The 14,925-nt window shown below is 54.0% G+C and overlaps 1 protein-coding gene across 4 annotated transcripts in view; it reads left to right on the forward strand.

The window, feature by feature from the left end:
- Positions 1 to 14,925, forward strand: part of LTBP2 (latent transforming growth factor beta binding protein 2) — a 115,838-nt gene that overhangs the window by 84,742 nt on the left and 16,171 nt on the right. For all 4 annotated transcript variants that reach the window (XM_033187441.1, XM_033187440.1, XM_033187438.1 and 1 more), the window contains exons 11-18: positions 121 to 285; positions 549 to 764; positions 1,894 to 1,913; positions 3,140 to 3,179; positions 4,030 to 4,131; positions 6,310 to 6,438; positions 7,196 to 7,324; positions 12,264 to 12,383. In XM_033187441.1, the coding sequence (XP_033043332.1) occupies positions 121 to 285; positions 549 to 764; positions 1,894 to 1,913; positions 3,140 to 3,179; positions 4,030 to 4,131; positions 6,310 to 6,438; positions 7,196 to 7,324; positions 12,264 to 12,383 (921 nt within the window). The remainder of the gene's footprint in view (positions 1 to 120; positions 286 to 548; positions 765 to 1,893; positions 1,914 to 3,139; positions 3,180 to 4,029; positions 4,132 to 6,309; positions 6,439 to 7,195; positions 7,325 to 12,263; positions 12,384 to 14,925) is intronic.

Below are 14,925 nucleotides of genomic sequence, written 5' to 3' on the forward strand. Positions count from 1 at the left end.
ATATGGGCCAGGCCAGTCTGAGTGCATGTGGCCAGCCACACCTCCATCCACTGCCCTCCCAGCTGTGCATTCCCCTCCCACTGGCCACCTGCCCACCTCTGCGTGCTGTGTCTGTTGCAGCGGACAAGGCCATCTCCATGCTGCAGGGACTGTGCTACCGGTCGCTTGGGCCTGACACCTGCACCCTGCCTTTGGCCCAGCAAATCACCAAGCAGATATGCTGCTGCAGCCGTGTGGGCAAAGCATGGGGCAGCGAGTGTGAGAAATGCCCTCTGCCTGGAACAGGTAACCCCCTGTCCCCATCCCAGCTTTCACTGCCCAGGGGCTTCCTCAAGGCTAGTGACCATGTTGCCGGGCCTGGGTAGACCTCCCTCAATCTGGAAGACTGAAGTAGTCTTCCCTGCCTGCTCCCGTGTTTATCCCGACCTGGGGCTCCCTCCCTCCTTGCTGCCATAATTGCCGTGTCTCCCAAAGGGAGGGAAAGGGGGGCCCTGGTTTCCTGCAGGAACAGCACCTCTCAGCTTGTCCTCCGGCTGTTGACTTTGCAGAGGCCTTCAGAGAGATCTGCCCTGCCGGCCACGGCTACACCTATGCCAGCTCCGACATTCGCCTGTCCATGAGGAAAGCCGAGGAGGAGGAACTGGCAAGGCCCCCAAGGGAGCAAGGGCAGAGGAGCAGTGGGGTACTGCCTGGGCCAGCAGACAGGCAGCCACTCCGGGTCATCACAGACACCTGGCTCGAGGCCGGGACCGTCCCTGACAAGGGTATCTGAGCTGGGGGAGATGCCTGATGGATTCCCCTTTCCCCTAAGTTTCCAGTACCTCAGAGAAGTGTGGGTGTCCATCCTGGGTGCGTGGGCATCCCATCTCTGTGGCATTAGAAAAGGGAGCTTGGAGTGGCAGCACCCAACCCTGGCAGCCTTCTCTCATGGCCTATTACAACAGCAAGGCCCCACCCACTTCCTCTTCCATATGGGGTCAAGAGGTGCCCATGCCCTAGGGAGTTGCCTGTGGAGGTGGGAAAGGTCAGCCGCAGCCCCCACCCCAGCGATCAGGCCTCTCCATCTCCTGCCCTCTGGCCATGCAGCTTCTGGGGCTGGTGCTTGCTGCAGGCTTGAATAGCTGGCAGGTGGGTCCTGAGGACCTGCATGCCAGACCCCTGGCCCGGCCTTAGAGTCAGAGTGCTAACTCCAGCTCAATGGCCTTGGACCCCAGAGGCACGGAGCTGGAGGGCGGCTGGGTATGAGGCTCTCCTTGCAAGTGCCCTGAAAACCACGGAGAAGTCATGCCCAGGTGACTGGTAACACTGAGTGCAGGAGGCCTGGAACATCATAGGGCCAACAAGCTATGTGATTGGTCAGATTGCTCCAGGAATCTGGAAGAGACAGGGAAGTGAGGACAGAGCCCCAGTTGTTGTGGACACAGGACACCGGCCAAGCCTGGAGCAACTCCACTCCTTCCTCAAACTGTTCCCCTGGCCCAAAGCCCAGGGCAGGGGGCTGTGTGACCCAGCCTGGCTGGGAGGCATGGGAGGGAGGAGGCAGCAGTGCAAAGAGGTGGCTCCAGGATGGATGGGGTGGACAGGCCCGGGAGCCGGTGGGACTCCTGTCACCCGAGGCCTTACAGGAAAGCAGGGGCTTCCACTTACCAAGAGAGAGGCTGCACTGAGCTATCTTCAGGCTCTCCAGACCTGGGGTCCTGGAATTGTGTGGTGGTCAGTCCCTCCAGGGTTGAAGGGGCAGAGGCAGGTAAGAAGAGTCTGTGCTTTCTGTGCTGCCGGCCCTGCTGGGGACGTGGTCTGGGGCGCAGACCATGAAGCCGCTCAGGTGGCGGTGAGGGAAGAAGGCAGCCAGACCCTCCTCCCTGAGCTCACGCTGTCACCCTTCCCTTCCAGGTGACTCTCAGGCTGGCCAGGTGAGTGCGTCCTCCCACTAGGGGGCCGGGCAAGCATAGCAGAGAGCAGGACCTGGTAGCAGCTCAGGCCCCAGGGCAGTGTCTCATGACAGAGGAGAGGGAGAAAGATGGAGCGTCTGTTGGATTTTATTTGAAGAGATGACCAAGTGCGAGGATTGATCCAAAGACCCAGTTTTACCCTAAAGGAAGTGATAACAACAGCTCCTGTTTACAGAGCAGCCGTTGTGCAAGCATTTTCCCATTTGGGGTGGGCCGGGACCCCTTCAGAAAGGAAGTAGGAACACGTCCTGTTAGGCCCGGCTGTCACTCAAGCTTTAAGCACTGCAGATGAGGTGTGGAGCTGCTTCCAGTTCATTCTGGGTCTGGCACTTTCTGCGCTGGTTTAGTTGAACCTCCGGGTATCCTCCGGGAGTGGTGTATGGGGAAGTGCAGGCACAGCTGTGAACAGCCTCAAACCACCTCACTGAGAAAGGCGTATCCAACTCCCTTCCCTGTGCCCAAGATTCCCCTGGGAAAAACTGGGTGTCCTCCCAGGAAAACATTCCAGAAGAGGGGATCTGCTTCTTCCCTCATCAGCCTCTCAGTCCCTACTCTATCCCCTGCCCCTCCACCCTGCATACCTGACTGTCCCCAAATAGTTTCTTCGAGGGGGCTTGTTCTCTCCCTGGGCTACCATATGATGTCCTCCCAGGCCAAAGCTCTAACTCCAGTCCCCACAGACACAGCCAGCCTCCAGGGCCTTTTTCACCCTCTGCCCGCTCTTCTGTTATGTCCCCCCTCTCAGCAACCTCTGTCCACTGGCTGAGTTGAGGGACACCAGATGTAACCTGCAGTCTGGCTTTCCCACACTGGCCCTGTGGCTCCAGGCACTCTAGTGAACCTCCAGAGCTTCTGTTACTGTATTGAGATGCGAGGGTTATAGCTGACACCAAACTTGCTGATTTTCTACTATGTACCTGACACCGAGCTGGCATAGTGTGTACATCAGCTCATTTAGTCATGTCAATCTCCCATCATAAGATAGTTGAGAAAGTTAATGAAGTGAGCGGGTATAAAGTGTCTGGCAGAATGCCCAGCATAGAGTAAGAACTCAATACCTGGAATGAATGAAAACGTGAATGAGCTAGCTGGTAGGAAGCCCGGAGATGCGGGTGAGTGTGATGGAAGGTGGCATATCACAGGGACGACAGAGGAGCCAAAAGTGACCTTCTCCTGTTTCTGTGCAGGTCACGACCAGTGTCACCCATACACCTGCCTGGGTCACAGGTGAGTCCCTCTTCCTGGCGGCTCCCAGGCAAAAGAGAAGGGAAGGAAATAGGCCTTAATCAGGAGTGGAGTTACTATGTGTGAGCTGGTCCATGCTCACACACACATCAGAGGAGGGTGAGAACCACATGGCCTGTGAGTGCTGTTTCTGGGAGCTCTCTATACACCTAAGGTGCTGTGAGGTCAGCAAGAGACCCCATGACGCTCCACAGATAGTTTTCTAGCCACAGAACGCTTTGCAAATTTCATGGCACCACTTGGCACATAAATCAGAACAAAGAGACAGCACTAGCTGAAATAGGTGGTTGGCTGGGTCGCTAGACTGTTTCCCCCAGGAGGCCTTGTCCTGAAACCACTAATTGCCTGTCACGGGTGTTGGGTTCAGACATTGGAAGGCTGAGCTCATGCTTCTTATAAAATGGTAGAAGACACTGAAGCCTGTCTTGTGGCTTCTCAAGGCAAATAAGATGTTGGTATTTGTGGCAGAGCTCTGTAAGCTGTGAAATACTTTGTAAGCAGAAGGGAAAGAATGTTGAAGTGGGAATTAGGAAACCCAGGTGTCAGCTGTGCCTCCAACAAGCTGGCTGGCCTTGGACAAGTGGCCATTTCTGCAAGCCTCAGTCTCCTGGCCCTGAAATGGAGGATTAGACTGGATGTGCTCCAAGGCCTGTTAAGAGCTCTCAGATTCTCTCAGTGGGGCGAGATCAACTTTCAGGAGACTGGAAGGCATGGGAGTGACCCACCCCAGGCTTCACCCTTCGTTCTTGGAAGTCTGAGCACCGGGGAAAAGGGAGTGGCCACGGCCGGCCAAGGGACGGTGACCCCACCTCTTCCCCTCTCTCCTCCGCAGGGAATGCCACAACCCCACCAATGCCTGAACAGCGGATTCCAGAGATACAGGAAGAACAAGTGACCCCCTCCACCGATGTGCTGGTGACCCTGAGCACCCCAGGTAGCTGCAGCCAGACCTTTGGGGCTCCCTGCACCCTGCCCTGTGAGCTGTGTCTGTCCAGAGCCAACTCCAGGGCAGGGGCATGAGTGGAATGCCCCCTTGCCTTTCCAATTAGGTAAAGTCTCCAGCAGGCTCCTGGCTGGGCTCTGCACCCGTGGCCTCATCTTACAAAGAGCACAGGGTCACTGTTGTGAAAATAAGAGCCCAGTCTGGAGCACTGCCCAAGCCCAGAACGGGGAAGAGAAGGGACACCATGGGAGAGGGAAGCCAGGGATCTTCCAGGAGAATCTGGGGGTCCCTCTCAAGGAAGGCGAGCATGGGGAGTGAGGGCCACTGGGGTCCTGGTTCTTCCAGGCCGCTCCCCTGAGTCAGCAGAGTGCCCTGGCAGCGAGTAACTGCCTGCCCACGGGGAGGGCTGATTTTCGGGAAGGAACACGGTTCTATTTCTCAAGGTTGTTTAACCAAGTCTGCATTCCTTTCCCTCTGGTCAGCTACAGTGATGGGGGCGAGGGGCAGGCGTGGGGGTGATCCTGGCAAATCCACCTTGCTCTGGAATGTACCCTCCTTAAAGGCTCATTGTCTGGGGACTTGGTGCAGGAGAAGCAAGGCGGGTGTTGTTGCCACTGCTCACTGTACACGTGTGTGCCCGCTCCTGGGGCTCCTGCTCTCTTAACCTCACGACTGGGTCCAGAGACCCAGTCACCTTGTGTTGCGGGTGAGTGCGGTAGTGGGGTTCTGGATTTCCTCCAGCAAAGGGAAAGCCCCTGCAGCCTGGTGGAACAGCCCAGAGAGTGGGGAGAGGGAGTCCAGCCTTCCCAGGTGCACCCCACTGACCTCTCCCGGGACCTGTCTCTTCTGGCTCAAAGCGCTGCTCCAGGGAGCATCCCCTTCTGGCCTCTGCTCCGCAGGCAGAGTGTGCGGAGGAGTGCTGAATTTCTGATAAGGAAAGTGGGCCTGGAGGAAGGGATGGGAAGCAGGGGGCAGGGGGCAGGCCAAGCTCAGCAGTAGCTCTTGGCATGTGCATGAGTGTCCCCACCGCCACCACCAGCCTTGGCCTTTTGCCCTATCCCCCTTCTCTGCCATTCTGTAACCTCACCCCTCTGGGCAGACATTTAGGACCCAGCTGAGGGCCCCCACGACCCCCAGGCTGACACAAACTTGGAGCCAGGCCCAGGGAGAGGGTAGCCTTGGGTGCACATTCAATTCAGTACAATCTGGCAGACTATACCCACATACAGACCACTTCCCAACCCATTGTCTTGGGTCTTCAGCTTCTCCCGAGCTGTGGGGGCAGGGCAGGGACCCCTGAGCATGTGGGTTTCAGGCAAAGACTTCGGGGTGGACACAAAGGCAAAAGCATCACTTGTTCTTTCATTTGGCATGTTCTAAGTACCAGGTAGTTTTCTAGTATTAGGGATACCATTCAGAAAGCTAGAGTCTCTGCTGTCTACACAGCCTCAGCCCTGAGTCCCAGTGAGTCTGCCTCCAAACTGTTCCTCAGTTCTGCAGCTGTCTCCCCACTTTTCACCCCATCACCACCACCCAAGGCAGAGCCTCATTTACATTATTTCAACAGATTTTAAGGGCCCACCATACCTCCCATACCGGTTCATCCATCATCTCGTTGCCCGAGCGGCCTTTCCAGGACTGCTCTGACCCACCCCCACCTTTCACAAACTCCCTGTTACAGGCCAGTCTCAATGTGGCTTTCAAGGCTCTGCTTAGTTGACCCCAGCCCACCTCTCCCATTTTCCCCTGGCAGTTTTCCCCAAGCACCTTACTCACCAGGTCTGTCTGTCTGTCCAGGGAAAACTGGACAGGAGTTGCAGGGAGGGATGGCACTGGGCACTGGGTAGGAGTTGGGCTCATTTTCAGGGTGGGGTTAGGATGGAGGAGTTTTGCTGGAAATTTCCTGGAAATATGGGTGACCTATTAGATCTTGGTGGGGGGGGGTGCCCTACCGTGACCTCCATCCTGGGTAGGGCTCAGGGTGCTGGGCAGAGGTCCCCTAGGGTCTTATGCAAGGCCAAGCTGTGCATGGGTATGGGAGGGAGGGCCTGGCTAAGGTTGGCCTTCTGAGGCCCCTAGACCCTGGCCACTCACTGTCCCCACCCCACTCCACTGCCTTTGTCCAGCACCCACCCTGCCATAACCTCTGCTTTGCTCTGTCTCCCACAGGCATTGATAGATGTGCTGCTGGAGCCACCAACATCTGTGGCCCTGGAACCTGTGTGAACCTCCCAGATGGATACAGATGTGTCTGTAGCCCCGGCTACCAGCTGCACCCCAGCCAGGCCTACTGCACGGGTATTCACTTGGGTGTCCTGGGCTTACTTGGCGGCTGGGGTAGATGGGAGCAGGGGCTAGGAGGCCGAGTTGAGAGTCCAGGAAGAAGCAGAAGGTCCAAGCAGTGCTGGGTGGTTGATGAGTTTAGGAGGAGCGCATTCCCTGTGGACAAAGCTAACTTTAACCTTCAGGGGAAGACCAGTCTCGGTGAGTCCCATCCGATGAGTCTCCAGGACTCCAGGAGTATGGAAGCCAGCCCACTGCATGCATCCTGACCTGGGCCTGGCAGCCCTCTGCTCTGAGATCAGCCCACCCATCAAACTGACCATTTTGTTGCCTGGAGGTGGACCAAGGTCTGCCCCAGTTGCAAATGTCTCCAGCAGGGTCATCCCTGGGGGGAGGTCTGAGGCTAAGATAAATCACCAAGTGTGGACCTCATTCCTCCTCCCCCCGATATTTTCAAATAAGGGAGAAATATCCACTATGGTTTCAAAGGAGAAAGGAATTATGAGGCTACTGGGGGAAGGAGTCGAGGGGTAGAGAGGAGGGGCTGGCAGTTACCCCAGGCTTCTGGTGCCTGAGTGGGCCCGCTGGGCTGACTTTATGGCTTCCAGCCTTAGAGATTTTCATCTCCCCAGCCTCCTCCGCTCCCTCACCCCTTCCTTGCCACATAGCACCATCCCCTGCCCAGCCCCAAGTGTGTGCAGGTTGCTGTTAGTTGCCCAAAGAACAGCACTGCTGGCCTCCCTGACCTCCCTCCCTGCCTCCTTTTGGTCAGATGACAATGAGTGTCTGAGGGACCCCTGCAGGGGAAAAGGGCGCTGCATCAACCGTGTGGGGTCCTACTCCTGCTTCTGCTACCCTGGCTACACGCTGGCCACCTCGGAGTCCACACAAGAGTGTCAAGGTAAGTCAAGTCCACCCTTGCCCTTGGCCAGGCCCCACAGTCTCGAGGGGGTGGAAGAGGAACCAGGGGTTCACACCCCCATACACCGTGCTGCAGAATGGGGAGTGAGCAGCTGAGGGAGGAGAGACCAAAACTCCGGCCTGGATCTGGGAGGAGGCTGACCCTATGCTGGTGGCAAGGAGGGGTAGAAATCCAAAAGCCAGCAATCTCTGCAAAGGCCCTAAGGAATTGTGGGTGGAACCAAGAGTGTCACAGGGTCAGGAGACATGGCTGGGGATGAGGACTATACACCAGGCCCCCAAACTCCGAGTGACAAGGAGCTGGTTTCATTTTAGGGAAGGAGGGAGACCCATGAGGACACCAGGCTGGGTCTATTGGCAGACCAGGGAGTAGTGTGACTTTGAACAAGGAGCACGGGTTCCCAGCAGCTTGGAGACACTCGTAGGGCTTTGAACTTCCCTGGGAAGATGTGGCCCACTGCCAGGGGACCCTTGATAAGTACACTTCCAACTCCAACCCTTTAATGATGCAAAACACCCCACATACATTTTTTTCCACATACATTTTTATGATTAAGTTCACAAATAATATAATGAGCACTTTCTAAGCAATACCTTAAGATTCATAATCCAGTTGTAAATCCTTCACCTCAAGAGGGGCCCTGCCTGTGCTTGGGGCTCACATGGCTGGTTCTGGCCAGACCCCCAAGGAGGCCAGGGAAGCTGTGTATCCTCCTGCTGCCAGGATCCCCTCGGGTTCTAATCCTCCAAGGGTCCAGTCTACAGAAACCAAAGCCATCCAGGTCCAATCACTTGATTATGGAGGGAAGGGAAGTAGAAGGGGCAGACCTCCTAACTTAACGGCGGAGCGGGAGAATCACGGGCGGTGTTCACTGCGCTCTCATGCATTGGCACCACCTATGTGCCAGGCAGTGTGCCAAGCTCTGAGGATGCTGAGATGAGTGAGGTGGGAATAGTGACACTGTAGGGTCCAGATGAGGAAGCAAGTTGTTCTGTATGAGATTATTTGGGTGCTCCAGCTGGAGCAGATAAAAATAGCTACCATTTATTTACTTAGTTACTTACTTACTTACTTATTTATGACAGAGTCTTGCTCTGTCACCCACGCTGGAGTGCAGCGGCACAATGTTGGCTCACTGTAACCTCTGCTTCCCGGGTTCACGCCATTCTCCTGCCTCAGCCTCCTGAGTAGCTGGGACTGTGGGCGCCCGCCACCACGCCCGGCTAATTTTTGTATTTTTAGTAGAGATGGGGGTTTTACCATATTGGCCAGGCTGGTCTCGAACTCCTGACCTTGTGATCCACCTGCCTCGGCCTCCCAAAGTGCTGGGATTACAGGTGTGAGCCACCGCACCTGACCAAGAATAGCTACCATTTAATGAGCACTTACTATATGCCGGCACTGTCCCAAGCATTTTGTTATATGAAGCTCATCATCCCAAATCCATGTTGTGGAAATCCTTAGCCCCATTTAATAGGTTAGCAAACTGAGGCTCAGAGGTGAATTGAAATACCCAGGGGCCTCGTACCTAGTGGTGACAGAGCTAGAAACAGAATCAAATCACTCTAGCTCCAAAGCATGGTTTGCTTCCAAAGACACACTCCCCTTACACACAGGGTGTTGGACACCGCCATGGAGCATGAATAGGAATGGAGGGAGCAGAGAGTACTCCAGGTAGAGGGAAGCGTCTCTGCAGAGACTTAAATAGTGAACATTGCCTGGCATGCTCTGGGAATAATGATGAATGCAGTGTGACTGGAGCAGGGCTACCTGGAGGAGGAGGCCAGTGTGGGAAATGTCTCGAATGCCAGGCTGAAGTGTTTGGACACTGTGTCACAGGCAGGGGCAGCCAGTAGAAGTCTGTGAGCAGAACAGTGGTGACTGGGTCAGCTGCCTTCCAGGGAGCTGACTCAAGGGGCAGGGCTCAGAACAGGCCAGGGGAGTCAGGAGAGAGGCTAAGGGAAGGGGGCTTCTCTGGGCTCCAGTGGTCTAGGTGGGTGTTGTGGGCCAGAGGCACTGCTCTTTGCAGACCCAGCCTGGGGAGCCGGCCTGGGATAAGCAGCGGCTGCTGCAGGGAATGGTGTCACCAGGACTGGTGCAGACATGGGTTTCTGCTACGTGCCAGCCCGGGTGTCCAAGATGTCTCTGCCAGCCCCAACAGCTGGGAGACAGGGGTGGGGCTCAAGGCTGGCTATAAGTGCTTCTCCCAGTGGGGCTTGGCTGCCACTGGAAGAGGCCTTGTCCAGAATAACACCCACTTTCTGAAGTTTCCCAGTCTCATAAAGGAATATCTCATTACTTCAATGATTTGATACTTATACTGATTTATGGATTATTTAAATAATGTATATAATTAATATGTCATTATGATTATATTATCAATAAGATAAATTATTTACATATTAAATATCTAAGTAAATGCTTACCAAAAAATGTAAGAATCTCTTCATACATTAGCCTGTGGGTTTCCTCATCTGTAAACTGCTGGCTCCCATTTTTCTCAGTTTTCCAATGGTGGTTGCTGCTTTTTCCTGGGGCTCTTTAGGAGTCCATTATGTATTCTAGATTCTTGGCTGGGTTTAGAAATTGCAATGCTCCCATTTTGTCCTGTCTCCTTTAAGCTTATCCGCATTTCTTGGAACAGAAATCCTTAATTTTGATGTACTGAAATTCACCATTTTGCCTTATTTTTGTGTGTTTTGGGGGCTTTGCTTAAGAAATCCTTCCATATCCTGAAGTCAGAAAGATATTCTCCTGTACCTTAATTGAGTTCTAGTTCTCCCTTTTATGGTATGCTTTGATTCATCTGGAGTCCATCTTTGTATGGCTGTTAAGAACCTGGTCTTTCTCTATTCACATCTCCATTTTTCTCCATGGAGCGAGGGAGTTTTCCAGCACCATCTATCAGGTCGTCCTGGCCTCAGGGGATAATGGTTCCCACACATGACTCTGTCTGTGAGTTCCCTTCTCTCTTCCATTGGGATTAGGGCTTCTCACAGTGAACACCACTTATTCCAGAATTGCCTGAAGAGTTATGACAATGTAGTTCCTGGGCCCACCAGTAGAGTAGGATCAGAATCTCTGGCTGTGGACCTAGGACTGTGCGTTTCCCACCTTCTGGCAGAGACTTTGCTGTGCACTGGAGTTTTATGAACTATTGCTCAAATGAAGACACTGTCCTTGAACAAATGACTATTATTCGATTCCTTCAGTAAGCACTTATTGGGGTTCTGTGCTGGGCACTGGAGATGCTGAGATAATAAGGCATGTTCCCATTAGTCAGGGAAGAAGCAAGTAAATGAACAGGTACACTGAGAGCTGGGCCCTCAGGGGACGCTGGGTTGGAGACGAGTGGGAGGCAGTCACGCTGGTGTGTAGGAAGCTGTTCCAGGCAAGGGGACAGTGCGGGCAGAGGCTCAGGAACAGGTCCTGAGGTTAGGCAAGGGTAGGAGAGGTGTGGGCAGCAGGAAACAGATGAGAAGCAGGCTGGGGCCGGTCATGCAAGATCTCACATGCCAAGCTGAGGAGCTGGGATTTTATGGGGTTTAACGTTAGGATAATAATAGCTAACATTTCTGCAGTGCTTACCTTATGCCAGGCGGGCACAGTGCTCAACCCCTCACCTGGATTATTGTATTTAATCTGCATAAGGACTCTGTGAAGTGTTTGTGTCAGTCCCAGTTTAAGGGGGAGAGTGGGAAGGTGAGGCCTTGATCAATTTGACTGTAGGGACAGGGGATGGGGACCCACAGGACCCAGAGATGATGCATTAAACCAGTCCTTGAAATGGGGGCAGGGATTTGCTGGCCATAGTGAGGAAAGAGTCTCCAGGTGGAAGCATTTGTGTGAACAAAGGCTTGGAGGTTGGACCACTGAAATCCGCAGTAGCTGAGGCTATACCAAGGGACTTGTGTGAATTAGCAAATACAGCAGAGCTGGGCCAGATGGCAAAGGCCTTGTGAGCCAGGCTGCAAGCAGAACTGGAGGTAGCAGGGGTCTCTGGTAGGAGTTGAAGCAGGGGAGGGGCATAAGCGGGGTTGGGCTTTAGAGCCATGGTGGGACACCAACATACTTTGGAAAAATGACAGAAACCACACCCTACAGATCCATGGTTACCGAAAACACAATCCCTCACTGGCTCTTGGCTCCTAACCTTTAAGAAGGTCCTTAGGAAGGACTCTAGGAGTACAGACACTGTGGTTCATGCCTATAATCCCAGCACTTTGGGAGGCCGAGGAGGGTGGATCACTTGAGGCCAGGAGTTCAAGACCAGCCTGGTCAACATAGTGAAACCTCATCTCTACTAAAAATACAAAAAATGAGCTGAGTGTGGTGGCAGGCACTTGTAATCCCAGCTACTCAGGAGGCTGAGGCAGGAGAATAGCTTGAATCAGTGAGGCGGAGGTTGCAGTGAGCCGGAGGTTGCAGAGAGTCAAGATTGCGCCATTGCACTCCAGCCTGGGCAACAAGAGCGAAACTCCGTCTCAATCAATCAATCAATCAATGAAGGAAGGAAGGACAGACTCCAGGAGCATACCCAAAGGGGATATAGTGGGGCCAGGAGCAGGGTGGGAGTCCTTTTGGCCTCCGAAGTTATACCATATGGACTGCTACCCCACCTCCAGACCAGCCCTTGCATGAGGGTGAGGAAACAGCTATAAGGATCCGCATGGATCCCCAGAGTAGCCTCCCCTGAGAGAAAGGAACTCAGGGTTATCAGGGGCCTGAGCTAGTTAATTTCAGACCCGGCCCAGGAGCCCCTCCAGCCAATTGTGGCTGCAGCAAGCATGCCTTCCCTGCCCAGGCCTCAGCCTGGCATCCTTTGTCCTTGGCCTCTGGAAGGAATGCTCCAGGACCCCGCCCCCTCCACCATCCTGCAGGGCTGGCTGTGACTCAGGGCTTTTCTGTGTGTTCACAGATATCAATGAGTGTGAGCAGCCAGGGGTGTGCAGCGGGGGGCAGTGCACCAACACCGAGGGCTCATACCACTGCGAGTGTGATCAGGGCTACATCATGGTCAGGAAAGGACACTGCCAAGGTAAGGAACGGGAAGGAGGGAGGCGCCCTGCCACCCCACTACCCACCTCTCCCTCCCCACACACTGCCCACCACCAACACGCCTTCTAGCTTGTCCCTGCCCCGGCCCCTTGATGCTGAGCCCACGCCTATGGACAGAGACACGTATGGGAATTTCTGAGCCCTTTCATCCCCTCAGTGATATTCTGGCATCCTGTCTGCCAGCTGCAGCAGGGGAGCATGAACAACTTTATCCATATGACACCTTAGGAACATCTCTGTAACCTCTGCCCTCTTGCCTTGAAAAATGTGCTCTCCTCATGGGGCAGAGGAAGAGTCGGTGTGTCTGGGAGTGTCAGCCTTCTTGTTAGGCTTGTTAGATTGTGAGCTCCTGAGGGCTGGGCCATATCTTTAGATGGCCCATGCATGGACACCTGATAAGTACCCAACAAATGCTAGAGGGAGGAAGGAAGGAAGAAAGGGAGGAAAAGAGGGAGGGAGGGAGGGATTTTGGCTGGTCTGTCCCAGACCCAGCCAAAAGGTGCTGTGACACTGCTAACTGGTCTCACAGACCCGCGCCTATCTCATGCCAGCTCTGAAGAGCGAAACTCCGTCTCAATCAATCAATCAATCAATCAATGAAGGAAGGAAGGACAGACTCCAGGAGCATACCCAAAGGAGATATAGTGGGGCCAGGAGCAGGGTGGGAGTCCTTTTGGCCTCCGAAGGTTATACCATATGGACTGCTACCCCACCTCCCTGGCAGGTAGGTGGGGCAGCTCTGCTGCCACCACATCCCCGTCAGGCTGGGGTGTCACAGGCTTGTAGGAGGCCCAGGGTATATGCTCTCGAGACTGGCTGGGACAGGAAGAAATGAGGGTAAATCCATCCAGGCGCAGTCCAAGAAGAACACGGCCCTGGGTCCAAGCTTAGGCTGAGACTCCTCCCAGCCTCTAGGTTTCCCTGGTTGGGACTTGCCTGCTTTCAGAAGGGCCTGGAAGTCAGAGTAAGAGCTTGTGTACTTTGTGAAAGGACAGCCTCCCTTCTCAATGCCACTACCATGGAAGCAAAGTCCAGAGAACCAAAGGAGAGAGGTGGCAGCAGGTGTAGGACAGACAGCTGTGCCTTCAGCCCCAGTGTATCACCTCCCAATGCCTCCCTCTTGGTCTTCCCCCTTTAAAACTCAGGCCTACCCATGACCAAGCCAGAACCCACCTGCCTTGTCCTCCTTAGCACAATGGAGATAAGACAGCCTGGCATCTTCACGAGAACAGAGAGTGATGGCACCCACCACTGACAGGTGCCTCCTGTGTCCCAGGTGGCTGGGTTAGGTCCTCGATAGATTACCTCATTTAAGCATCACAATGACGCTGTGAATTTGACATTAGACTTTATCAAAAAGAAAAGTAAAATGAGAGGAAATGAACCAAGAGAATACCAGAACATTAAAAACATCAGGTTTAGGCTGGGTGTGGTGGCTCACACCTGTAATCCCAGCACTTTGGGAGGCTGAGGCAGGTGGGTCACTGGAGGTCAGAAGTTCAAGACCAGCCTGGCCAACATGGTGAAACCCCGTCTCTACTAAAAATATAAAAATTAGCCGGGCGTGATGGCACATTCCTGTAATCCTACCTATTTGGGAGGCTGAGGCAGGAGAATCACTTGAACCCAGGATGTGGAGGTTGCAGTGAGCCGAGATCACGCCACTCCACTCCAACTTAGGCAATAGAGTGAGACTCTGTCTCAAAAAAACAAACAAAAAAAAAAATCAGATTTATATTAACCAGTCTGTGTTAAGGGCACAGGCTCTGGTGCAGACAGGCTTGGGTTTGGCTTTTGACGCATGTCTGGAAATGGAACTGTAATGCCCATCTCAGAGATGTTTGTGAGCGTTGGATAAGCTAATGTATACAAAGTGCTAGGCACTATCTGGCACATACAGACCCTAAGTAGGGGAAATGTTACCGTCAGAGGGTAGTTCTTTTTCATGTCCAGGCTCCCCCATACCCCAGCCCTCTCCTTCCCTTCCCAAGGAAAGGTTCTAGACACACACCTCATCTGGGAGGTCAGGCAGAGTTCCTGGCCCAGGGCAGACACTCTGAGTGTTGAAAGAAAGAATGATGTAGCTCGCACACTTCTCCAGGTTTCCATCGGTAACCACAAACACGGCCCATCACCCTGGGAGCCCAGTCAATTTCCTCTCCCTCTTTCTTCTTTCTCCAACTCAGAAACCACTCTCTCCACTGAAACTGAAAGTCTCTGGTGAAAGGCTGAGTGGTCTGGACAGAGGCCCGTCCAGCAGTCTCAATGGCATTTCCGTCGTACCGGGACTCCAGGTTCCCACGGACAGGGGATAGACTTCCCTGCAGACCGCCAGGGCCTTTCATGTCGCCCAGCCGATAACCAAGGTCACCTGAGCTTCTGGCCCCTGCCTGAGTGCCTTCCCCACCCCCACCCCATGCTCTCACAAGCAGCAGAGGTGAATGTCGGTACATTTCCTCATCCAAAGGCTGATCTGTGGTTAGAGAAGCTCCAGGATTCTCCCAGCAAACCGACAGCAGCTT

Source organism: Trachypithecus francoisi, unplaced genomic scaffold, assembly GCF_009764315.1.
Source record: "Trachypithecus francoisi isolate TF-2019V2 unplaced genomic scaffold, Tfra_2.0 Lachesis_group3, whole genome shotgun sequence".
Lineage (NCBI taxonomy): Eukaryota > Metazoa > Chordata > Mammalia > Primates > Cercopithecidae > Trachypithecus > Trachypithecus francoisi.